This window comes from Coregonus clupeaformis, chromosome 28, assembly GCF_020615455.1.
Source record: "Coregonus clupeaformis isolate EN_2021a chromosome 28, ASM2061545v1, whole genome shotgun sequence".
Taxonomy (NCBI): Eukaryota; Metazoa; Chordata; class Actinopteri; order Salmoniformes; family Salmonidae; genus Coregonus; species Coregonus clupeaformis.
The window spans coordinates 29,793,522-29,820,886 of record NC_059219.1 but is presented as its reverse complement, the minus strand read 5'-3'; the positions used below and the strand labels follow the sequence as shown (position 1 = coordinate 29,820,886).

General features: G+C 44.4%; 1 protein-coding gene across 2 annotated transcripts; it reads right to left on the bottom strand.

Annotated features, from left to right (window-relative positions):
- Nucleotides 1-1,970: 1,970 nt before the first annotated feature.
- LOC121557849 (GAS2-like protein 3) lies at nt 1,971-26,253 on the bottom strand. 2 transcript variants are annotated; one of them, XM_041871319.2, is made up of 9 exons: nt 26,111-26,253; nt 13,432-13,487; nt 7,532-7,709; nt 7,189-7,307; nt 6,787-6,928; nt 6,054-6,117; nt 5,670-5,811; nt 4,944-5,051; nt 1,971-4,208 (listed from the first exon to the last, which is right to left on the bottom strand). In XM_041871319.2, the coding sequence occupies exons 2-9, from the start codon at nt 13,453-13,455 to the stop codon at nt 2,940-2,942; spliced, it is 2,046 nt and encodes a 681-aa protein (XP_041727253.2). In that variant the 5' UTR covers nt 13,456-13,487; nt 26,111-26,253; the 3' UTR covers nt 1,971-2,939. The 2 variants fall into 2 exon arrangements, with proteins under 2 accessions (XP_041727253.2, XP_041727252.2); XM_041871318.2 differs by lacking the exon at nt 26,111-26,253 and adding an exon at nt 14,422-14,621.
- Between the last annotated feature and the right edge of the window lie 1,112 nt (nt 26,254-27,365).

Below are 27,365 nucleotides of genomic sequence, written 5' to 3'. Positions count from 1 at the left end.
AAAACATAATTCCACTTTGACATTATGGGGTATTGTTGGTAGGCCAGTGACAAAACATCTTTATTTAATCCATTTTAAATTCAGGCTGTAACGCAACAGTCTCCCTCCACAAATGACATAAAAAAATAAAGTTTTATTAGATATAATTACTGGGAAAACAATAGTCTCATAACACATTGTACATGGAGACATCTAGAGCAGGTATCTTTAACCCCCCCCCCCATCATATGTTAGCAACACATTTTTTCACGTCTTGTCTTATCAACAGGTGAATGATAATGGCAAGGATAAGTAATCAACATATTCAAATTAATACATTTGGTAGATACACGGTGAACAAAACATTAAGAACACCTGCTTTTTCCATGACAGACTGACCAGGTGAAAGCTATGATCCCTTATTGACGTCACTTGTTAAATCCACTTCAATCAGTGTAGATGAAGGGGAGGAGACAGGTTAAAGAAGGATTTTTAAGCCTTGAGACAATTGAGCCATGGATTGTATATTTTTGCCATTCAGATGGTGAATGGGCAAGACCAAATATGTAAGTGCCTTTGAACGGGGTATGGTAGTAGGTGCCAGATGCACCGGTTTGAGTGTCAAGAACTGCAATGCTGCTGGGTTTTTCATGCTCAAGAGTTTCCTGTGTGTATCAAGAATCGTTCACCATCCAAAGGACATCCAGACAACTTGACAACTGTGGGAAGCATTGGAGTAAACATCCCTGTGGAACACTTGACACCTTGTAGAGTCCATGACCCGACGAATTGAGGCTGTTCTGAGGGCAAAGAGGGGTGAAACTCAATATTAGGAAGGTGTTTCTAATGTTTTGTACACTCGGTGTCAATGCCTCATGAGCTTAGTTCAACTGTCATACCCCATTAGAATCCCAAAAGAAGCTTGTTTTACTCCAGTTGTAAACACTATATAGCCTCAAAACATGGTTAAAACTATAATTTTTATATCATGGATGGTCACTCCTTGCATCCATAGCTCTATGAATTTGAGTGGTTACATTTCTCCAGCCCCAGCAGTCAGCTTTTTACCAAAACAGGGAGGACGATTTATCGTTTCAACTGCTGATTGCTGCTTTGAGGTCACCAGCTGAGACAACCACCCATCACATTGTAAGTAAAAGTGTTCCTCAATAAAGCAGCCATAAACTGAGCTGATCAAGTAACTTAAGTCTTGTAAGGACTATGGTGGAAATTATATAAATCCCCATTGAACTAAGTATATTGCTCTACTCTGACTGCAACTTTCACAAAGACCTTCTAGTACTTTATACTGTACATCTACTCATACCTTTGTCACACTACTGAGCCAAACCCTAGGATTATCAGAGGCCAAGCTCTCCTGTGCCAGCCTGGTTATGCATCCATTGTAGTTGCTAAAACTGTGCTGGAAAGGACAATGTGAAAGCCAGCGCAGTATGGTTGGGGTTAGCACAAGAGTGTGAAAAGGGTATGAGTGTGCTTAGTTCCTGGACATTAAGTCAATATCATTTCCACTGACTTCAAATGTTACTGTCAATTATGAAGCACAGACATGTTTTGCAGGAAGTCTGCCAACGTTTGGCCTTTTATTGGACAATGTAACAAAGGTAGATCAGACAATACACAAATCAACAGAATCAACATTCAAAGTGAAACACACCAAGAGGTTTTCATAAAGTGCTGACCAAGAAAACAGATAAAGTAACTTCGACATGAAGACCACATAGAAAACTAAAAAATATGATAAACAGAAAGACTCAGATGACAACAAATTAAAATCTACCTCACGATAACTTCCCCCTCTGTAAAATGATGAAGGGCTTCGCTTGTCCCTTAGTTGCTATCGCCTACTACGTGTTCAAAGGATGTTACAGGCATATTATTATCAGTAGTAATTCATTTGAGATTTCACCATGTAATAATAAAAAACTCAGTCCGAGTGCTTGTATTTTGTGCAATTCTCATTTGTAAAAACAAATATTAAAACCCTAGTTTCTAGTACATTCTAACGCCACTCCGCAACAACAGTAATTTCTAAAGGCACACGAGAAATATTCCAACAGCGCTTAATTTGACCTCTAAAATTGAAAACTACCCATCATCATCTGTGAAAAAGAGAAACAAACGTTTATATTCAATCACACCTCCATCAATGGAATGCTTATTCACACGAGGACAAACATTCAGTCCAGTTATATTTCCTGTCAAAGATGTGAAACTTTGGTTACAGTAACCTGCTTGTAAGGAATATTAACTCAAAAAGCAATGTTCAAAGTGTGCTGCCTTAGCTCTGCTTTGCACAGAAATGACCCTTTCTGAAAAGAAAATGTCAATGTTTAAAAAGTCTAACTGTTATATGCAGAGACAATTTCTATCAGATCAGATGGCCAAAGATAGAGCCCTCTCTAGGGAAGTACAGTTGGAACCTCAAAAGTCATACGAATGGACATTAGAAAGCGTTGAAAAACACTCAAAATGATAAGGAAAAAGGATAAGAAACAAAAGACTTGATGGGATGTTGGTTTACAATGCTTCCATTGAGTGTTTCTGTGTTAGGCTGAAGACTGAGTTGAGCTGACCTCAGATAAAATCAGTATCATTCACTTTTCAACCCATTCAAAGACTGTAAAAATCTACTTATTGTAAGATGCAATTGAGGCATGACCTTTTGACAACAGGACAATAAAAGGAGACAAAAAAAATCTGACCAACAGAAACAAAAACGTAAAAATGGTAGCGGTGCAAATGGCGTTTTGAAAGTTACGCACTAGCTTGACAGTTGCTGCATCTATACCAGGTTGGGTATATCTTTGTGTGGAAATTGGTGTTCTGCTGAATCCTGGTTGGGGACTTATTCAGACAAATACCGTGATGGAAGCACTAATGTTCAGTAGGACAGTACAGTCCCTCCCCGTCACGTTACTACGTCCCCCAACTACGTCTCACGTCTTCTGATGCCTTCTACCGTTCATTTCAAAATAAGGGTCCTCGCTTTTGTTCTTGAGTTGGGTCTTCTTTGTGAGAGCAGTGTTCTTTTGGGAGGGGAGGGCTTTGATGTTGGGGCTTGTTTTTTGGGGGGCAGTTTTGGTGGACTCCGGTTTGAGAGAGGGGGTGTTGGTGGTGAGCGCTTGCCTCCATCCTGTCCTCTGTGCAGTTGGTACTGTTCTCTGGTTTATCTTGCCAACAGCGGTAGAGCCACTAGTGGCCCCTGGTACCCGCCCAGGGGTGCCGCCACGTGGGGGCACAACCACTTTGGGGATGGCCCTGGTTTGGGCCTGGCTTTTGGCTGTGGTGTCTTTGCTCTTGGGGAGCGAGATGGTGGATTTGGGCAGGGCTGTTGTGGCAGTCCTGGAGGTATGGGTTAGTGTCCTGGTGGGCTGGGCCATTGCCAGCCTGGGTGTTGGCACTGCCACCCGGGGGGTTGGACAGACCCGTCTGGCAGCATCCAGACGAAGGCGCGAGGCAGGGGAGGCGGGCCGCCTCTGAGACAGGCGGCGTTGGGTGGCGCCGGTTGGGGGTCGGCCCTCTTTCTGGAAGGGGACCCTTGATGGGGCTGTGGTGGGGCGAGGCACTGTGATGGAGGTGTGGGTGGATGAAGTGGAGGAGGGTTTAGGACATTTACAAGAGGGCTCGGGGCACACTGGGCTGCGGGGCTGGGAGAGAGCGCCGCGAGGGGACGGCCTGAGCTTCAGTTTGGGGGCTGAAGCCACGGCTGGGGAAGAAGAAAAATGGAGCAGTGGTGCCCTCTGCTGGCTCTTGCTACTGTGAAGGGAAGGGCTGGGGCCCTGCTGCGAAGACAGGGTGGGCGACACAGCAGCCACCTTCTTGGGGATTGGCAAGGGCTTCTGGGTGGGCTTCTTGGGGGAGGGAAGGAGCATCTGCAGGGTCTTTTTGGGGGCTGCGGCTGCTTTCCTGGGCAGAGTAGGGGTCGAGACGGGGGTGCAGGTGGCTTTGGAGGCCGAACCAGAGGAAGACGAGGAGGAAGACGAGGAGATGAGGTTGACTGCAGCGAGAGGGTCCATGTCAGGTGGAGGAGCCGCTGCTGCAAAGCCATGGCCGCCGTGGCCCGGTGGGCCCTTCTGATATGCCAGGATCTTCTGCTCTAGAGTGGTGAACTGGAGCACTCGGCCGGGGTCGTACTTGAGCAAGAAACCCCTTAGGGTGTCCCAGCCACCCCCCACACGCACCATCACATGCTTCCCATGCAGCATCTACCACAGTGAGAGAGAGGCAGAGGGAGATACATGTGAGACATTGCAGTTGGTCTCTTTAAAGGGTTAACATGCTTATTTTTACTTAACTATTCCTTGAGAACAGCATCTACACTCACTCCTACTACCACCAATACTACTTACTGCTCACCACTACCACTACTACTACTACTACCACCAACAACTCATATCTACAGTGCTGCCAGCTACCATCTATTTTCAGTTGCAGTTTGATGGAAGTGTTAACTCTGTACCATTAGCTCCACTTCAGTAGCTTGGCCAATAATGATGTGATCCCTCCTGTAGGTGCAGCACTAACGGGATCTACTCTGCTTCCCTAATGAGCTTCGGGAGTGATCCGCTGCTGTGTGGAACCGCGAGCAACAGACACACCTTTCTTCCGTCCTTCATCTACACTGCTGCTTTTTATACTTTGCATGTTTTTTTACTTTTCAGTTGTATAAGCATTTTATCAGCCTTAAATACCCAACATCGATAATAAGCTTACTTACTACTCTCAAGTGTGCCAGGCACCGAGACTGAACCTTTGGATTAGGGGCCAGGTAATGAATGAGGTTACGGTGGAGAGATGTTTCCTGGTCTCTTGGCAGAGGACAGAAAGGGTGTGTCACTAGCTATAGGCCTAATGCTCACTTAGCAGTGGAATTGACCCTAACACTGGTGTCCAATGCTTGGGAGTGTTCAGTGTGTCCCTATACAGTGCGTGCTGCTCACCCGGATGAAGAGGGTCTTGTCTCCCAGTCTGTAGCGGCCCTCTGACAGGTATTCAATAGATACTCTCTGGGAGCAGTTACACGGCGGCTCGTCCATCAGATGTTGCTCCTGTAACACAGAGAGGGAGAATTAACATGTGCCTATAGAGTCCTGGCTAAGGAAGCAAGAACATGGGAAAGAAATTCCCTAAAACATTGAGAAACCCTGTTTCATTAACCCATCGCCTAAGGATAAAGTAGAGTTGCTAACAGGTCAACGCAATGAACTCAAATGAACACATTTTAAGTTGAAAGGCTTTAGGACAGCATTCAGTAGCAGCCTCTGAATACTGTAGTTGAAGAGGACTGCTTTGGCAAACACACTAACCATCAAAGGCTAAGAGTCATGCAGCTTAGGCTGTGGACACAGGAAGCGTTCTGATGTTTGTTGTTGTGGTGACTGAGTTGCATTGGTGCCACAAGCTACAGAGTCACATGACCCCGGATGGATGGAGCGTCACGAGGACCATAATGACTCATACAGCCCTGAGCAGCGAGGCAACTAGAGCCACTGCTGCCGCCATTTTGCTTCTCATGAACTGGGTCACCAACTAACTCTTAATAGAACAACTAGAGTTTAAGCCTGAATAGAACAACAAGAGAGATGAGAGGGAAGTGGAGAGTCAAGTCTCCATTTGGTCAGTACAAGTTTGACGATAGCACAGTTCTAATTCCTGGAGTGACTTACCCCAGGCTGATAGAGTCCCCCATGCTGGCAGCACACAGTGAAGGTTTTGACTGCAGGAGCAGGCTCTGTCGACTTCAGCAAGGTCTCCTCCAGCTCAATCTCCTTCTCTAGTTTCACCAGCACCGGAGGCTCCACCCCATACCTATGGAGAAAAGCAGATCAGCTCAGTGCTCTAAAGGGACTGTTAGGATTGGAAAAAAGATACCACACATTCACTTTTGCTGCCTTGTCCATCTTTCTACCCCAACACAGCTGCAACATACCACATTGCATAACTACAGGATCAGTGAAAGGTCAAAACAAAACATGGTGGTCATGTTCTAGAATGATCTCATCTTACATTTGTCACAGTGCAACACCATCTCTCTACGAAGGGAAACTTACTTGGAGACGATGCGGCCGATCTCTAGCAGACACAGACACACCTGCCTGGGATCCTTGTGCAGAACTGAGAGACAGAAAATACATACTGTAGAGAGAAGACATGGTTGTACACTATAGCAGCAGTGTCACAAACCCATTACTTATAATGAGGAGGTGTCCACATAGAGAACTTACGTTAATTTCTCTCTATGGTGGATCCTATTATGTCATTAAGGAGGATGGCTTAAACAAAAGCCAGACAATGGCTGTAGTGGAGGCATCTGCTCCGTTCAGTCTTTAAAGGCTTACAACTCAGCCCATGTTCCTTTGAACCGATTAAGGTAAGGAGCCATTAACCAACTCCAAGGGTAATGTAGTAATGTATCAAACAACTCAAAGGGTAATGTTGTAATGTATTGATCAACTCCAAGGGCAACATAGTAATGTATTAACCAACTCCTAGGGTAATGTAGTAATGTTACAATAGTGGTGGGATGGGTATGAGTCGGACCCTACCTCAACTGTACTACCATGGTACTGCTCCACTGATTACACAAGACTGAATGGGTTTTGGTTTGATTGATACTTGTGGACATTTGCGCTAGAATGCTAAGCTAACTAGAGGATGCTGAGACAAAATAAATAACCCAAATATGCACTTCAAAACTGTCTGGAGCGATGGCCATTTGTGATGGACTCCTACTTGCTGTGCCTACTTGTCAGTACGGTCTCCCCACCAAACTAAAACACGTACCTAGGCCCTCCGACTCAAACAGGTACGTCTCCTCCACACCTATGTGGCGACACCAGCCCAGGAAGTTGGCAGTGTTGTCGCGGGCGAAAAAGGACCCTGGAGAGGCATTGCACTTACATGCCACCTTCTTCATGGGAAACAACTGCAGGGAAAGGCATTCAAAAAAGTATTACAAATTAACCACACATGCATTGCATCACAGTTGACATATGAGCATTCTTGGCTAGGTGATATTTTCAAATGGACAGAAAAACAAATCACATCAGAACCAAACGCACCAACTAGTTTCAGATGGGAAACAGACCGCCAACTCAAACTCCCCCATCCTTACCATTCTGTACCCACTAGCCTATTTCCCCTTAATATCCCATTCTCCCTGCCATTCCTCTCCCCTCAGCTCACCTTGCCCATATCAGAGGCCCCGCTCTGAGAGATCCTGCTCTGCAGAGCTCCGATTAGCCGACACAGCTTCACCCCGTTGTTCAGCTCCGCCATGAAGCACTCCGCTCTCACCTCGTCTCCTGTGTATCAGAGAGAGACCGAGAGGAAAAGATTAGCACAAGTGTGTTAGTGTGTATTGTTGGGAATGGGGAGTGAGTGACAGGGCGAGACATTTGAGGCCAAATGAATAACAAGAAGGAAGAATTCTAGCCTGCACATCAAACAAACAAATAATGCCACAGGAACAAGACAACGACATACTGTTTGAATTATTCCCCCCCCCCCATCACCCTCCTGGTCTTACCCAGCATTCCGGTGAGCCAGATGGCCAGGTCCTCCTGCATGGGTACCAGCGTGGCCTCGTGGCGCACGGCCAGCCACTGGTCATACTGGAAGACATCGGCCAAGCCCGGCCCATGGCGCAGCGTCAAAGGGCTGCGTGGACTCTGCAGGGGTGCGTCAAACTTCTCCCCGAACCACACCTGCAGGGGAGAGAGAGAGAGAGGGAGCGAGGGAGAGAGAGAGAGAGAGTGTATTCAGATGGCCGTAGACCAGAGGAGCTGCACGGATCACTGGAAGTGGGTTTAGGCTCTGTTGGCAGTGGGATAGGACGGGGGGAGGGAGAAATCCTTCACTCACACAGGCTACTACAGTTCAGCCCCTGGCACACAGACTATGCCTTCGTCAGGGCAAGAATAACATGATTCAAGTGTATCAATTTTCAAAAACATGTTGATATTCATCAGTATACAATTTCGACCTTTGGCCCAAAAACCCTATACAGCTACACTAATAAGATTGAAGTGTAAATAGATTGAGAAAAGGTTGCCTTGGAGAATGAGAAGCGTTTTGTGTATGACTCTAAAATGGAAGAAGAATAGAAACAGAATATTGTGGAGACAACCAAGTCCTCTGAGACTGCCTACTAGTCTGTTTTGATATTCCACTCGCAGTGAGGGAAAGAAAATCAGCTGAGGGGAGGAGAATGCCTGGAGGCTGGAACAAGCCTTGTATCCTACAGTGGCCATTGATGTCGTATCAGATTAACCTCCAATCATACACACAGCTGACAGTATATCCGCTATCGCTTCCTCTCTCCCACACTCTCATTTGCATATCAAGATTGAGACTTTCCCTGGGTTTAGCCTCACAGAAAAGGTCTTGGTTGTTCTTTGGGAGTTTTCCTCGACCCCGTTTTAGTGACTCCCTAACTTCAGTGGCGGTAGAGAATGGGGCTGAGTCAAGTTATCATTGTTGGAGAAAACATCCCAGACTGACAAGAAAGAATGTGTGAGAGAGAAAGAAGATGTGAGAGATCGTAAAAGGCCCTGCACAGTAGAAAGTACTTACAATTCTGCCTGGTTCTCAAAAAGGGATGCATTTAATTAAAACACAGAAATAGGCCTACAAAATTAGAAGAAATTCTCACAACTCCTCCTCCCCAACCCCCTCTCCCTTACATAACTGTGTTCTAAGGATAAGGAGCCTGGCAGGCGCTCTGGGCAAGGCAACCCCACAACATATGTTGTTTCCCGCCTTACTCGCACCAAATACAGCTAATTAGAGAAAAGGCGAGGAGGAGGGGAGTGTTTGAGTTACAGAAACATGTGGAGATTACCACCATACCATTGGAGATGACCCATGGTGGCCTCTCCAGCGTCACCTGACTAGATGCAGGTTTCACAGAAATGAAAGCTTTAGTAGCCCTCGTGGGCTTATACTAGTTAGACATCAATTCAACTGATCCTTTATGGTAGTATTTGTGCAGTAGATTACCTACCACCTTTCCTGTGTTCAAATACAATTTTGAAATGTTTTCGGGTACTATGAAAACTAAATTTATACTTGAGAGGAGACTAAAGTTTTCAGAATAACGGTGTAGGGGTAGCCTGTGTACAGGCAAGTAGACGAATTGTGTAAACAAATACAGCATAATCATGGTAAATCTGGTACATAGGGGAGATTGTAAGAGTTTTAAACATTGGACTTTAAAGCTCCTTCTTACTGGAACATAGTTAGGAAAGGGATTTAAAACAGCAAATCTACATTCCCAACACATTCTTAATGAATCCACCAAATAGCCATTTAGGATGATGTGGCTCGCATACATGTACACATACTAAGCCTCTCGATTGTTTGTTGGTGTGATCACAAGACAGACACCAAGCCAATGAGTTTGAATACTTTCACCCTTCCTTAACGTAATCACATGACATGATTTGAGTGCAAAAAACAACATTCCCACTACTTTGACTAATCATGTCGCATCAGAAAAATGGATACAGTTACATACCGCGATAATATTTTGGACGATATTATATCAATACTTTGACTCCAAGTATCGATGTATATACAGTGCATTCGGAAAGTATTCAGACCGCTTCCCTTTTTCCACATTGTTACGTTACAGCCTTATTCTAAAATTGATTAAATAATTGTTGCCCCTCAATCTACACACAAAACTCCCCTGTAGCTCAGTTGGTAGAGCATGGCGCTTGCAACGCCAGGGTTGTCGGTTCGTTTCCCACGGGGGGCCAGTATGAAAAATGTATGCACTCACTAACTGTAAGTCGCTCTGGATAAGAGTGTCTGCTAAATGACTAAAATGTAAAATAATGACAAAGTGAAAACAGGTTTAGAAATGTTTGCACATTTATTACAAATAAAAAACAGAAATGCCTTATTTACATAAGTATTCAGACCCTTTGCTATGAGATTCAAAATTGAGCTCAGGTGCATCCTGTTTCCATTGATCATCCTTGAGATGTTTCTACAACTTGATTGGAGTCCACCCTGTGGTAAATTCAATTGATTGGACATGATTTGGAAAGGCACACACCTGTCTATATAAAGGTCCCACAGGTGACAGTGCATGTCGGAGCAAAAACCAAGCCATGAGGTCAAAGGAATTGTCCGTAGAGCTCAGAGACAGGATTGTGTCGAGGCACAGATCTGGGGAAGGGTACCAAAACATTTCTGCAGCATTGAAAGTCCAAGAACACAGTGGCCTCCATCATTCTTAAATGGAAGAAGTTTGGAACCACCAAGACTCTTCCTAGAGCTGGCCGCCCGGCCAAACTGAGCAATTGGGGGAGAAGGGCCTTGGTCAGGGAGGTGACCAAGAACACGATGGTCACTCTGACAGAACTTCAGAGTTCCTCTGTGGATATGTGGAACCTTCCAGAAGGACAACCATCTCTGCAGCACTCCACCAATCAGGCCTTTATGGTAGAGTGGCCAGACGGAAGCCACTCCTCAGTAAAAGGCACATGATAGCCCGCTTGGAGTTTGCCAAAAGGCACCTAAAGGACTCTCAGACCATGAGAAACAAGATTCTCTGGTCGATGAAACCAATATTGAACTCTTTGGCCTGAATGCCAAGCGTCACGTCTGGAGGAAACCTGGCACCTTCCCTACGGTGAAGCATCACACTGTGGGGATGTTTTTCAGCGGCAGGGACTGCGAGACTAGTCAGGATCGAGGGAAAGATGAACGGAACAAAGTACAGAGAGATCCTTGATGAAAACCTGCTCCAGAGCGCTCAGGACCTCAGACTGGGGCGAAGGTTCCAACAGGACAACGACCCTAAGCACACAGCCAAGACAACGCAGGAGTGGCTTCTGAATGTCCTTGAGTGACCCAGCCAGTGCCCGGACTTGAACCTGATTGAACATCTCGGGAGAGACCTGAAAATAGCTGTGCAGCGTCGCTCCCCATCCAACCTGACAGAGCTTGAGAGGATCTGCAGAGAAGAATGGGAGAACTCCCCAAATACAGGTGTGCCAAGCTTGTAGCTTCATACCCAAGACGACTCGAGGCTGTAATTGCTGCCAAAGGTGCTTCAACAAAGTACTGAGTAAAGGGTCTGAATACTTATGTAAAGGTGATTTCAGTTATTTTATATACACACACACACATACATACATACACACACATTTGCAAAAAGTTCTAAAAACCTGTTTTTGCTTTGTCATTATGGGGTATTGTGTGTAGATTGAGGAAAAAAACGATTTAATCCATTTTAGAATAAGGCTGTAACGTAAAAAAGTAAAGGTGTCTCAATACTTTCTGAATGCACTGTATATTTTAGCTGTACCTGCACCAAAACTCCGGTAAGCCAACATGTTTTCAGAACTTTTATTTAAATGACTGACCAACAGTTCTTTTCTCATGGCTCTCTTGTACCTCTGCAGCAGAATTATAGTGAGCAATATGTTTGGAACATCAAAGCATAATAAAATCACAGTATCGAATCCCAATACATATAGAATCGTGAGAATCGCAATACATATCGTATCGGCACCGAAGTATCATGATAATATCGTATCACGAGATCCCTGGCAATTCCCAGCCCTACATCAGATCAGTGCTAACTTCAAGGAAGAGAAGGAAGGATTCAAACAGGGCCAGAGCTACGCCTGCTAGTCCTTTATGCTCCTCCTAGTTGTGAAATCTTCCCATGGTTCTTGTTGACCTTTGACCCTTTTAGAAAACAGAGAGCAGAAACCCCACAGGCAGGGCCGTAACCAGGGTCTGGGTTTTAGTGAGGTCCGGACAGGGCGGAAAGTTGAAGCTCATTTACTGCATTTCTATACCATTTAAAAACTCAAAAATGCTATTTGAAGAACAGCAAAAATGACCCCAGCCATTATGACATTGGTTGCTGTAGCTTCATTCACCTCAGTCGATCTACAAACACATAGCCTATTAGCTATACAATTAGCCCCTACACATTAACTCAGCCTTGGGATTAAAAACTATCAGCAGCAAAAGTATTTTATTAACAAAAAGTTTTAAAAAATTGTCATTTAGCAGACACTCTTATCCAGAGCGACTTACAGGAGTAATTAGGGTTAAGTGCCTTGCTCAAGGGCACAGACAGATTTCGCCTGGTCAGCTAGGGGATTCGAACCAGCAACCTTTCGGTTACTGGCCCAACCTCTTAACCGCTAGGCTACCACTCACCCAATTAGTTTACTGTACAGAATTTTTATTTTAGTTTTACAGGCACTTTCCTGCAATTCTACACATTTTGCCATGGGGTGGGGAGAATTTTTGGGCAGATTTACAAATTTCCTGCAATTATACACATTTTGCCATAACTTATGCCATCTTAATATAATATCTTAGTGGGAGTGACTAACCAAATCTATGGGGGCCCCCTGGAAGTCAGGGCCCCTGGGCACGTGCCCTGCGTGCCCAGTCGGTAATTCGGCCATGATTAGATAGTTGGCTAAACGAACTAGACTTATCCAATAAAAATAAAAAAAAATACTGACATGGGCTAATTGAGTGACTATCATTGAGTAACATACATTTACATTTTAGTCATTTAGCAGACGCTCTTATCCAGAGCGACTTAGATAAAATAAAATAAAATCATACTGGCCCCCCGTGGGAATCGAACCCACAACCCTGCCGTTGCAAACGCCATGCTCTACCAACGGAGCTACATCCCTGCCGGCCATTCTCTCCCCTACCCTGGACATGCTGGGCCAATTGTGCGCCGCCCCATGGGTCTCCCGGTCGCGGCCGGCTACAACAGAGCCTGGATTCAAACCAGGATCTCTAGTGGCACAGCTAGCACTGCGATGCAGTGCCTTAGACCACTGCGCCACTCAGGAGAACATAACTGGAAAACTGCTGATGCACAACCAAGTTTCGAAATTACACCTTGTGTATTCTACTATTCTAACTCAACAGTTAGTTGAGACCCTGACTGAGTTCAAGAAAATAAAATATTAGTATTTTTATTTATACGAGATCCAGACCTCGGTGTACTCATATGTAGTTACGGCCCAGCCCACAGCGTCTTATTGGCCTCCTCAGATATCAGACAGCCTTGAGAGCAAACAGATTATGTTGCTGGAGATAATAGACCAGGAAAACCAGTAAATCAATTGGATTGGTGTCAATCCGCCTCCTGAATAGACTAGCTAAACCAGGAAAGCATTAGAGGTTTTAAATGACTCGTGAGGGGTCATAAACTGACGGGAAGGTCACGATTTTGCTTTGCCATTGTAGCCGAGCCACTTTGTTTCCACCTGACTGCTACTCCTATCCTTTAGATATGCAAATACAGGAGGGATAGGGGCCACGGTATTTGGACTGGCCCTTTGAGGGAAAAGGAGTTACCCCTTCTGAACAAAAAACAAAACATTCCAAAAATCCTTGTATGTTCATGATAATAAGTAATATCCTTACCTGTATGCCAGCCTGCACTGCCATCACTGCAATCAGAGGAGATTCACCTCTTCATCCTGAAACAGACAGCATTGGAACATGGGCTACAGTACTAAGGGTATCAAATCACCATTCTTATAGGAAATATAGGAGTTGTTTGAGAAGAACATTAAGGAGAGTTCGCTGGCTCCTTGATCTTGCTTTGTGATTATATACCCGTTATAGCAACACATTCAGGCATCCACACGCATCATCATGTCCTATCCACCACGTGCTAACAAAGACAGCACTACCAGAACATCGGATTCATCTGCAGCTGACACACATGGTGAGGATGATACAGTCCACAGGGCTGAGAAACATCTGGCAGTAGCAACCATCTCCATATCATTCGTCATTGTAACTTTGCCCAGTTAACAGTAGAGGTTCTCTCTCGTCTAGGAAAGAACCATTTTGAAATGCATTCTGCTAAAGGGCTGTTTAGCATGTAGTCTGCAAAGTTCCGGAATGGGATGGGACAATATTGATTCAGCATCAGTCCATGTTATCTATTGCACCTTCCAGCCAGAACAAAAGGACATGAGCCAGGGACCATGTGTCAAGTAAATGACATGATATAGGTTAGTGACAAACGAATGAAACGATCTAGATTAGCCGTAAAGCACTGTAACTTAAAAGAGATGACAACTCAAAGATCTACATGTTTATGTTATGACTAAGCATATATATAGAATTCAGAAGGGAAGAAGCAGAAAAGCCAGAATCCTCCACCAGGATTTCTGAAAAACTAGGGAATTTATTGAAAGTTCCCGGAATTTTGCAACCCTAATCATAGATCCACATTTCAGCTACTTAATACGCCGTTGTCATTTGATAGACAGCTCTTTACGTGCACAAAAAAAATTGCATTCAGTTACTCTGACACGTGAAAGAAATCAATCCATGTCTCATCTGTGATGCTTTGCTCTCGGCAGAGGACAGAATGACAGCAGTGCAGACAAGCAGAATTACCTTAGGACAGGAGGAAGACAGTAGTCATGTACGAAAAGAGCTGCGTAGAACCCCCAGATAGTCTGAAAAACTAGTCTCCACCCTGCTTCTGACCGGAAAGCAGAAAGCGCAGCGCAAACCAGGCAGGCTCCTACTGGCTGGTTTCAGACTTCAGAGTGTGTTATGTCGACAGCGAGGGAGAGAATGACAGAGGGAGGAGAGAGAGAATAGAGGGAGGAGGAGGGAGAGCCTTGACTAATGAAGTGGCTCTGCTCAGCTCAGCGCTGCGGAGGCCCCCCACTCCTGCCACGGCCAGTCCCCCTCTCACAAAGCGCCCATTGTTACACACACCACCCCCCTTGCGTCCGTCATCCCCCAACTCTGCAGCCTGCCCTGGGAGCTCCCTGCGAGGAGCTAGTGGAAATGGAGAGGGCTAGGGGGCAGGGGAACCAGCCACTTCCTCATCTCATCCTCCTTCCCCAACCCCCCAAAAAAAACATGAACGCAAAGGGAAAGTTTGGTGTGGGGAAGCCTGAAGAGAAAAGGGCAAGGGCCAGGGTTCAAATGACACATTGTGACTGTCCCTGATCTGGGATTCCTTCAGAGTAGTGGCTGGACCAAAGTTAGTATTGTCTAATGCTTATCTGGGTTCCCAGGCCAGTGCACATGTCCTGATTTGCTAAAAAGGTGACAAGCACTGCCATAGTTGGAACCTTGGCAAGACTTGCTCCTGGAGGAGATCAGTAGACTTAAACTTGTGGACAGTATACAACAAAGAGGGGGAGAAAGAGAGAAGGGGTTTATTTTTTATTTGAGTAGGGAGGCGTATGGGGCTGACAGCAGTGAACAAAATGAGCACTCGTCTCTAGAATGCACTGCATCTGGGGCCCCAATGCGCAAGCTGAGAGAATGCCTCCCTGTGGGGACCAAAAGGGCAGCATGCGCGTTCACACCACCACCAAATGTCAATGCGAGGGAGGGAGAGAGAAATGAAAAGAGAGGAGTTGAAAAACAGAATGTGTTTTATGCTGCTGGGTTGGCTGATATGAATGTGCAAGTGTCACTGAGGAAATGGCAAGGCTCGACACTTGACATGGGGCGCTGCCACGCACATTCTCCAGCGGTTGCTGAAAGACTCGAACAATGCCCGTTCTCTCTTGGCAGCCCTGTCCAATCAAAACCGGTTACAGAGTTTCATGGACAAGTCTTCCAACAATGACCTTTGGGTCCTGCAAAAATTAATGTTTGAATGAATATGCAGTCAAGCTTGTTTTTGCTTCACAATGTAAACCTTGTTTGGTACATTATTGTACATGGTACATTGGGTAAATTAATCCAAATCAACAATCTTCTAGCTCAGTTATTAATCCTGGTTAGCAGATTGGTTTAAGTGTGGGCTCTTTTCAATAAAGTCTAACCAATGGACTGACCACCCCAAGTTGTTTTGTGGCCTTTTTTTTAAGCCAATGTTTGAATTGTGTTATTTTTAAGGAAAATCTTCCTACATAGTGTACATTCTTCCAAGGGTACTGTACAGTCGTGGTCAAAAGTTTTGAGAATGACACAAGTATTGGTCTTCACAAAGTTTGCTGCTTAGTGTTTAGATATTTTTGTCAGATGTTACTATGGTATACTGAAGTATAATTACAAGCATTCCATAAGTTTCAAAGGCTTTTATTGACAATTACATTAAGTTTATGCAAAGAGTCAATATTTGCAGTGTTGACCCTTCTTTTTCCAAGACCTCTGCAATCCGCCCTGGCATGCTGTCAATTAACTTCTGGGCCACATCCTGACAGATCGCAGCCCATTCTTGCATAATCAATGCTTGGAGTTTGTCAGAATTTGTGGGTTTTTGTTTGTCCACCCGCCTCTTGAGGATTGACTACAAGTTCTCAATGGGAATCGTGAAGAGGGCACGACAACGCCTCTTCCCCCTCAGGTGGCTGAAAATATTTGGAATGGGCCCTCAGATCCTCTAAATGTTCTACAGCTGCACCATCTTGACTGGCTACATCACCGCTTGGTATGGCAACTGCTTGGCACCAACCGCAAGGCGCTACAGAGGGTAGTGCGTACAGCCCAGTACATTACTGGGGCTGAGCTCCCAGCCATCCAGGACCTCTATACCAGGCAGTGTCAGAGGAAGGGCCAAGACTGTTCTCCCTGCTACCGTACGGCAAGTCTGGAACTAACAGGACCCTGAACAGCTTCTACCCCCAAGCCATAAGACTTCTAAGCAAGACTGCTAAATAGCTAATCAAATGGCTACCCGGACTACCTGCATTTACCCTTTTTTGCACTGACTCTATGCACACACACTGGACTCTACCCACACCCTAACACACACACACACGCTGCTGCTAGTCACTTTACCCCTACCTATATGTACAGTACATTGCTACCTCAATTACCTCATACCCCTGCACATTGACTCGGTACTGGTACTCCCTGTATATAGCAATGTTATTTTCTACTCCCTATATACAGCCATGTTATTTTTACTCATTGTTCACTGCGTCGCAAATATATATATATATTTTGATCTAATCTTTAACTCCGCATTGTTGGAACAGGACCCGTAAGTAAGCATTTCACTGTTAGTCCACACCTGTTGTCTACGAAGCATATGACAAATACAATTTTATTGGCTTCCTGCCAAGACGGCCCTTTAAATTAATTGAAATAGTGGGTCTCCCTTTGTGAGGGAGTAATGGGAAGGTTTAACCTCTACGGGATCGGTGTCCCGTATATGGGACGGTTGAGCTAACGTGCGCAAATGTGATTAGCATGACTGTTGTAAGTAACAGCAAACTTTCCAGGACATTGACATGTCTTCAACGGGCAGAAAGCCTAAATTATTGTTAATCTAACTGCACCGTCCAATTTACTGTAGCTATTACAGTGAAAAAATACCATGCTATGTTTGAGGAGAGTGCACAACAACAAAACACTTATCACGGCAACTGGTTTGATACATTCACCTCTGAAGGTAAATAATGAACTTACATTCAGTAATCTTGCTCTGATTTGTCATCCTAAGGGTCCCAGAGATCAAATGTAGCATAGTTTTGTTTGATAAAATCCATTTTTATATTCAAAATAACTGGTTTCTACAGTTTGAACCCCTGCTATCTCTGGCTCCACACCCACCCCGCCCGGCCATCTATATGTGTTATATTCTCCTACATTAATTTCACATTTCCACAAACTGTTTCCTTTCAAATGGTACCAAGAATATGCATATCCTTGCTTCAGGTCCTGAGCTACAGGCAGTTAGATTTGGGTATGTCATTTTAGGCGAAAATTGAAAAAAAGGGTCCGATCCTTAAGAGGTTAATGAAGTAGAGGGACATTAGCCAAGCCTCTATAGTCCTGAAGATAAACACACAGAGGATGAGGGAGCAGGGGGAGACTGGCCACATGTTCCCCACGCAGGTCATCATCTTGCCTCCGTAATCATTTAAGAGGATCAGGGGCTATTCCAGACATTGACAACCCACCCTCACCGATCACAACACTACAGATAGCTCGTGGCACATGAATGGAGCTGCAGTCGATGTGTACATCATGTGTCTGATGTGCATTCAAGCGCACAGCGAGAGACCACACAATGTCAGTGGGTTGCGTGTTCATTTGTTTTCCAGTGCAATTTAGTGAGTTGGGGGGGATGATTCGCTTATTTACCAATAGCATGGAACAGCTGCACGAGTCTAACGTAGGAGTGTAAAAGGGCTGTAAGCCAGGTGTTTCTTTTTTTTTACCCTGCCCTCCTGCCAAATGGGGTCTGCTCCACTCTTCCCAGAGAATACCAACTCCTCCTTCATTTAACTTCTCCTGCTGAGCCCTTTGTGTCTCAACTTAATTGGCCTGTCAGTTGAATGTTTCATTTGGTGCCTCTCCATTGGAAATGGACCTTGTATACATTATGGGAGTAGGTGCATTCAGGCAGGATTAGGCCTAAGCATAGCGTACATAATTTAGGCTCAACCCATGTCCTTCAAGAGGAGTTGTCCTGAATGACGGGTTGCCAGGAAAGCCCCTCATCGGCTTTTAGGTGTGAACTGAGGAGACGCCTGCCAATCCCACTTCATCCTGGTTTGATTAGTCTATTACTGCTCCACAACACGCATTTCACGAGGCTGCTGGGAAGTTTGTCTTGTTAAAAAAAAAACGGTATTTTGGAAACAGTCAACACTTCTGGTAAGGTGTAAAAAAACGAGTGGATTTATTGAAGTCTGAAATTGAGGGAACCAAATAAAAGTTGTCAAAGGGAGCTGGCATTGAGTTAAGTCTCCTATAGAGTGATGGTGCCTGCGGCAGGCAGGGCTGGTAGCTTTCCCATTCCTTGTGGGAGTTCTCTCGCTGATTAACATAGGCTAGGCCACAGAATTGCAAGCCAACGCAGATGACATCATCCCTTCAGAAAACAATATCCCAACAGTCCCAACTGAAGTACCTAAGAATGGCCCAAAGACCGCCAAGAGCACTGATCTAACCTGATAGCGTCATAAAGATTGACGTTTGCTTTAAATACATTTTCCAGAATGAATTGCCATACTGACAAAGTCATCATCAGGAAGAGCGTCTTTGATTATCGAGGAGAGGGTTGTGATCTGATCATTGCTGTGATGGCAACAACCGCAGAAGCTGCTGTATTCATAAATGGGTCAGTTGTAAGGACAAGGCCGTTAATGACCTCATCTGAAACTGCGACTGGATGTCAACAGAATAAAAAAAGGCTTTGGCTTAAAGAGGGTGTTGAGAAAATGTTCTGTGTGTAGTAGGGTACGCTGAAATCCTCTTATGACAGGAACACAGACATATTTATTTTATCTGCTGGTAAACAAGACTAGTTGTACCTTTCATATTGTAGGACTTGTGTTCTCCATTGTCCTCAATCTCAAAAAAAGAAAATCCTAAATGAAATTGGAACACAATGCGAATACCAAATATGGGCCTAAGTCGTGTAGGCTAATTTGTAACCGGCTTTATCAAAGTGGTCAGATAAGCTGCTAGACGTCCGAGCCCCTGAAGAAGACCCTCACAGAAGGTCAGGTCAAGGAGAGGTAAGGAGGGTGACTTGCCTGTATGATAATCCCTGGGATAGAGAGGAGGGGAGTGGGTAAAGGTTTCACCTTAATAACATAAGACCTCAGCCCTCAGTAAAAACAAAAGCTACCATAGATCCTGTTGTCATTCACTAATGACCTGCTGTCATTAACGAAGACCTACAAACACCCTTTCAGCATCCTCCTCTCATCCTGTTCTTTGTTTTACAACTGGGACTCATCATCAACTATCGTAAGAGTCCAAAGACATCTAGAATTAAACTGGAAATATTCACAGGATGCATAAAAGATAGACCCCTCTCACTCTCAGTCAATGAGTCGATTTTCATTGATTCAGGTCAGCGAGGTAATTTCTGTAAGGCCCTACCTATACAAGTATGTCAACTCTTGTAATAGAAGACTCTAGGAAAATACGACTGACTCAAATAATGTTTTTATATCAGAACTGAGAAATCTAATATTGAATGAGGTCATTAGCCATGAGAGGGTTCGGCAGGTGGAGGGTGAGACAATGGAGACGTTCGTTGTTAGCCAGACAGGCCACAGCCTGGCTGAAACCTGGCCAATGGAGAAGACATTTAAGCCAACAGAGGAACGTTTGTGCTGGCGACGCTATGAAATATTCAAACCCTTGGTGAATGCATCCTTTGAATGTGTGCTTTTTTTGAGAACCAGTAGTCTGGCATGCATATGTTTGGCAGAAAGAGAATAACTGCTGCTGAACAAAGTGCCCTTAAATGACTGCCCTAGGGCAACACACCCGAGTTATCACACCAAAACCCATCCTGGCTATGAAAAAATTTAATAATCATGAATGTATGCATGTACACTACCTGCCCTCCAGGACATCTACAGCACCCAGTGTCACAGGAAGGCCAAGAAGATCATCAAGGACCTCAGCCACCCGAGCGACGGCCTGTTCAACCCGCTACCATATAGAATACGGAGACAGGTGCATCAAAGCTCTCAGTGCAGGGTGAATGGGCAAGACAAAATATTTAAATGCCTTTGAACAGGGTATGGTAGTAGGTGCCAGGCGCACCGGTTTGTGTCAAGATCTGCAACGCTGCTGGGTTTTTCTACGCTAAACATTTTCCTGTGTGTATCAAGAATGGTCCACCACCCAAAGGACATCCATCCAACTTCACAACTGTGGGAAGCATTGGAGTCAACATTGGCCAGCATCCCTGTGGAACGCTTTCGACACCTTGTAGAGTACATGCCCAGACAAAATGAGGTTGTTCTGAGGGCAAAAAGGGTGGTGCAATTCAATATTAATGTTTGGTATACTCAGTGTATATATATTCCAGACTCGGACATTGCACATGCTGATATTTCTTAATTAATGTGTGTATTGTTAGGTATTATTGCGCTGTTGGAGCTAGAAACATAAGCATTTCACTGCACCTGCAAAATATGTGTATGATTTTATTCCTTCAGTCCATTCTACCTCTCCTGTAACCATTCCTCTGCCCCTCTCCCACTGGTCCCAGTCTGTCCCTTAGTCAGCTGTACCCTAAATGAATGAGGGGAAAACCAAGATGTCATTATGATCTCCATTGTGTCCACGGGCGAGATAGCAGCACATATGGGCTCATGTGGGGGTTTAACCCATTAAGCTGTTCATATCTTATCTGTGGCACAGGGTTTTATTTGGTTTGGCCTCCTTCTGGAGACTCCACTTCCCCAAAATGTGAGGCATAATGCCAGAGATCAGCCAGATGGTGATTAGCGGGTAGAGGGGCAGTATCAGGGCTGTTTTGGGGGCGCACTCCTCCTCACGCATGCATGCCTTCATTCAGTCGGATCCAGTCCAGAGCTCAAGTATGACCCTATGCCTGATTTGTATTATTTCTGTCACAAAAGCTACCACAAGATGGTAAATACAGTTGTCTGACAAAAGCAGCACAAAGGGAAAAAATACCAATCTTTGTGTGGACGGCCTACAAATTATGAGAAATGCCTATGAAAATGATTTGTTTTGATGTTACAGCTCACTTCAGATGTAGAAATTGGTATGTTAAAGAAACAATGGGCAGGTCTACTTGAGTTTCTAAAATAGGTATATCCCTTATCCATGAATGAAAAGTATTTTGGATCCCTTTTTCTGCTGGGGAAATTGTCTTCCTATGTGGTAGCAGCACAGACTTAAGCAAAGGGAAGCACCTGCACAACCTTGATTTTATGGTATTCCTGTAGCAGGAAACCAGGAACAGGAGATTTAAATGGACATAAATCAGTCTATAGTCAAACATGTTCTATCCATCTCAAGTTGTAACGGTAGGCTACATAGCCAGAGCCATATATTTTCTGGTACAGCCTAACATCATGTAGCCTAAAAGTAAGCCATAAAATCAAGGGCATCTCATTTCCAGACATGATGGGTGGATGGTTGCCAGAAGATATCGACCCAAGGCTCAAAGCCCTGGGTCTGGACACCACCCTCTGCAACTGGATCCTGGACTTCCTGATGGGTAGACCACAGGCTGTGAGGATTGGCAACAACACCTCCTCCTCTCTGACTCTTAACACAGGGGCCCCCCAGGGGTGTGTCCTCAGTCCTCTGCTGTACTCCCTCTTCACCAACAACTGCATGGTTGCACGACACCAACGCCATCAAGTTTGCTGACGACACCATGGTTGTAGGCCTGATAAACAACAACGAGTCAGCCAATAGGGAGGAGGTAAGTGAACTGGCATTGTGGCATCGTGATAACAACCTCTCACTCAACGTCAGCAAAACAAAGGAGTTAATTGTTGACTTCAGAAAGCAGAGGGGGGAACATGCCCCGATCCACATCAACGGAACTGCAGTAGAGACAGTCACGAGTTTTAAGTTCCTCAGAGTGCACATCACTGAGGACTTGTCATGGACCAACACCACCACCTCTCTTGCCAAGAGGGCGCAACAGCTTCCTAAAGGTGTCCACATGCTTCCCAGCCGAAACAATTCGGTAGAGTTTGTGCATATATTATGATGACATTTTGTGGTGGGTTTTTTCAGTTTTAGACTTCCGTGAGTTTTTTCTGGCAGTTCGGGCACACAAAACATTTTCTGGAGGCAAGCCAAAGTTCGGAGCCGAAGTCTACGTCCCTTCGTCTGTGACTGGTCAACAGTACGGACTCTTCAATAAAGTATTTTTTTGTCATTTAATGAGAGACGACTCGTTTTCATGCACATTGTTTCCATTGAAAAATACTCCAAACAGCTTAGTTAGATGTAAAATCTTCGACAAAAACGTCAAAATTAATAACAGATTTATTCAGTTATCTTAGATTAATTCTGACTCTTTTGAGGAAGTGGCTACAGCATCTCAAAATGGACAAAGTACTACTGTCACTTTTTTCTCTGTTTTCTCGTTTTTCAAGCGAAGGTCTTTTAAGGGAGTATGCGAGCACACTCGTTCTGTTAGCCGAACTGAAGCATGCTGACGAACACAATGATACATCGAACTGAAGCATGCTGACGAACACAATGATACATCGAACTGAAGCATGCTGACGAACACAATGATACATCGAACTGAAGCATGCTGACGAACACAATGATACATCGAACTGAAGCATGCTGACGAACACAATGATACATCGAACTGAAGCATGCTGACGAACACAATGATACATCGAACTGAAGCATGCTGACGAACACAATGATACATCGAGCAGATAGAAATACTGCGGAAAACTGCCCTTTTCGTCCTCATGCTAGCTACCAGTAGTCACAGCAGCCATTTTGAAATGGCAGTGTCAGCCAATCAGCTCCCAAGTCCTTTCTTGTTCAACATGATGTGCCATTCCATAATGGCTGCTGTGACTACTGGTAGCTAGCATGACCACGAAAAGGGCAGTTTTCCAGGAACACAAGTAGTATTTCAATCTTCTCAGTGGAGCAGTGTGGATAAAGGTACAATTTTGAGTACAGTGGCATATCCCATTCCTGCATTGAGGTACGTTTTCCGACACATATCACACGCCACTGTGTCAATGTAGCCAGGACATAAACATTAATAAAAGACAGTCGCACACTCGATATAGAAGCTCCCAGTAATGTATTGGGTAAACCAGCAATGTTTCTGCATCACTGTGCCTTCTTCAGGGTCATGAATGTAGCCAGGACAAAGAGATTTTCACGATTTCACTAATATCATCGAAATCAATAAATCATAGCACAGTTTTGGGCTTATTCAGTAGTTTTTACCTGATAAAGTATAATTATGTCGAAAGTACCATTTATATTCCTAAAACAGTGGTCATTTCTGTAGAAAAGCTAACAATAAAGGTATAAAGGCTTGCACTCCTTTTTTTTTCTCTCTTCGTGTTGCGCTGTTGGTGGTAGGTGCACTTGATTCAAGAGCCCTCCGCACCAGGTAGGCAAAGTGTTTCCATTTTATTTGTCTGAAAAGATCTGTGGCTAAATCAAGTGTGCCTACTGTGCTGACCAATCCGATAGATCAAATCACTGTCTACCTACAGCTTCCATGACCTCTGCCACAGAAAATGTTTATACTAGCCTACGTGAGACTTCATAACTTTTAAAACCCTGACCAGAGAGAGACTGTCAAAGAATAGAGCATAGAGCTGCTGTTTTTATGAGTTCATGTCTAAGTTTTATTCAACAATATTACAAAACATAAAACGCGCTCTCTACTTCCACTCGAGCTGCAGCTGCAATGAATAAGTAGCCAAGTGTATCGATAGCCCTGCATTTTTATTATTATTAGCAGCTCATTGTGTCTATTTAATATTGAGGAGTATTTAACTTTCTATGGTCATAGGAACAACATTAATTTGTGCCTGAGGCAGATGCGGTGCGAATCGGGTTTCGCCATCAGGTGGAAGCCTGTCCCCTCTCTCTGGTCAGTCTCACTGGAGGAAGGAGAGAGCAGGGACCGTGAGAGGCGGACCCTCTGCTGCTCTCTCCCTCCCTCCGCTGAGACTAATGTCATATTCGAAACAACTGGGAACTCGGAAATCTCAGACTTCAGCGCGTTCAAGACAACTGGGAATTCTGAAAAAAATAAAAAGATCAGACTGGGGAAAATAGTATTTGAACAGTCATCCAACTCGGAAACTCTGGCATCTTTATAGAGCTCCGACTTTCCGACCTGAAGTTCACTGACATGATTTGACCTAGATTTGACCCGTCGTAGCCATTTATCAACATCTCTGTGAGAAAATGATTTTGGTAGATGGCCTATACAGAGAAGGAGAAAAACAAACATGTTTGACTGGATAATGTCAACGAATCACCACCTCACATCGGTTTCTAAATAGAGACAGGGGTTGGCTTTCATTTCAATGATAGCTTAACCCTCAAATCCATTAATTCATTTGAGGCCAGACTTATGGGAGGAGCGCGCAATTTTTTTTCTAGCCACCATGGCCTGAAAATGACAGCTACGTTCTATGTCCCACTATGGACTGGCGCTTATTTACATTTTACGTCATTTAGCAGACGCTCTTATCCAGAGCGACTTACATTATTTTTTTATTTTTCATACCCCCGTGTGAATCGAACCCACAACCCTGGCGTTGCAAACACCATGCTCTACCAACTGAGCTACATCCCTGCCGGCCATTCCCTCCCCTACCCTAGACGACGCTGGGCCAATTGTGTGCCGCCCCATTGGTCTCCCGGTCACGGCCGGCTACGACAGAGCCTGGATTCGAACCAGGATCTCTAGTGGCACAGCTAGCACTGCGATGCAGTGCCTTAGACCACTGCACCACTCGGGAGACTATGACAAATACAGACATTGATCTATTTTAATCAATAGATTTTGTGATTTCTTTATTGACTATAAACTTTAATACTAACATCACCAATCTGAGGTAAGAAGGATGGGTATTTCCTGTAATTCTTGTGTGGTGAAAACGTTAGTCTTATAATGTATTAACACATTATGTCCACCATGGGTAAATTAGCGTAATTAACATAATTCAATATGTCAAAGTAATTCAATACTTTCATAAATGATCATACTACTTTAACCATGGAGAGCATTTAAAAATACTCCTCAACACAATTTAACAAGGCACTCTAGACTAGAGCGTCCATTGGGTCTGTGTAGCAGGATGAAAGTTTGACTTCCATACTTAATGTAACCATGATTGTGTTCCGACCTCAGTGCAGTTCAGTGTAAACAAACATAAGGGTAGGGTCGGTATCTTCTGGCAAGGTGGGTGGTTGTCCAAGGCCAAGCATGTCTGTCCCTTGCAGTTTGTATCCATGCCTACATTTACAAACACGCAGTCATTAGTAGCGCGTCTATCACCTGTGTGACATGATGATGGTCATTATGCAGGTTCATACATGGACACACCGATACGTTTTTTGTTTGAAGCCCTTTACCACGGTTTTTCAGAGGTGTAGGCCTAATTGTACATTAAATGTAAAACAAGTTCAGTCATCTAAGCATGCTACCAAAATACACGCCTATCATTAAAAACCATGCAGCAAAATCTAGTCTATTGTGTAGACTATAATAGGGGTTTACGAACTTAGAAACTACATGAAATAGTCTTCCACTCGGGAGAGTGATCAGCCACGGGGCACTTGTTGCTTCCTCGTGGGCTGGAGAGAAGAAACGACACATTCGTTCACGCCACGGAAACAATGATGTCTAGAGTTAACTCACCAGCATAGAAGTTACAGGTTCCGTCTCTCGTATAGTTTTCTTTGAAGTGTCCAAAAGGTTGAGTTCTCTGTCATTAGTTGTCAGTTATCGTTCTCTCCAAACGTCTTTTTGTCCTGCACTGTTCGAAACAGCCAACCAGAGCACAGACGAAGCTCTTCATGGAAAAGAGGCGTGGTGAAGCTCCCGCGGGAAGTGCAGGAAGGGAGATCCGAATTACGCTCCAGGTAGAGTTTAACTCACAAATACGCTATCAATATTGATATCGACAAGTTGTCACAGATCTGGTTTGATTTGAATACTGTAAATTACACACATACTTGTGTGTGTGTGTGTGTGTGTGCAAGAGAGAGAGAGAGCACCAAGAATTCACAAAATGGGACAAACACCAAATTGAGACTCTGCATGCAGAATTCTGCAAAAATATCCTCTGTGTACATCGAAAAACACCAAATAATGCATGCATAGCAGAATTAGGCCGATACCTGCTAATTATCAAAGTCCATAAAAGAGCCATTAAATTCTATAACCACTTAAAAGGAAGCAATTCCCAAACCTTCCATAACAATGCCATCACCTACAGAGAGATGAACTTGGAGAAGAGTCCCCTAAGTAAGATGGTCCTGGGGCTCTGTTCACAAACACAAACATACCCCACAGAGCCCCAGGACAACAACAACAACACAATTAGACCCAACCAAATCATGAGAAAACAAAAAGAGAATTACTTGACACATTGGAAAGAATTAACAAAAAAACTGAGCAAACTAGAATGCTATTTGGCCCTAAACAGAGAGTACACAGTGGCAGAATACCTGACCACTGTGACTGACCCAAACTTAAGGAAAGCGTTGACTATGTACAGACTCAGTGAGAATAGCCTTGCTATTGAGAAAGGCCGCCGTAGGCAGACCTGGCTCTCAAGAGAAGACAGGCTATGTGCACACTGCCCACAAAATGAGGTGGAAACTGAGCTGCACTTCCTAACCTCCTGCCAAATGTATGACCATATTAGAGACACATAATTCCCTCAGATTACAGCTCCCTTATCTACTGGGTAAAATACCACAGTGTGCCATTACAGCAGCAAGATTTGTGACCTGTTGCCACAAGAAAAGGGCAACCAGTGAAGAACAAACACCATTGTAAATACAACCCATATTTATTTTTATTTATTTTCCCATTTGTACTTTAACTATTTGCACATTGTTACAACACTGTATATATACATAATGACATTTGAAATGTCTTTATTCTT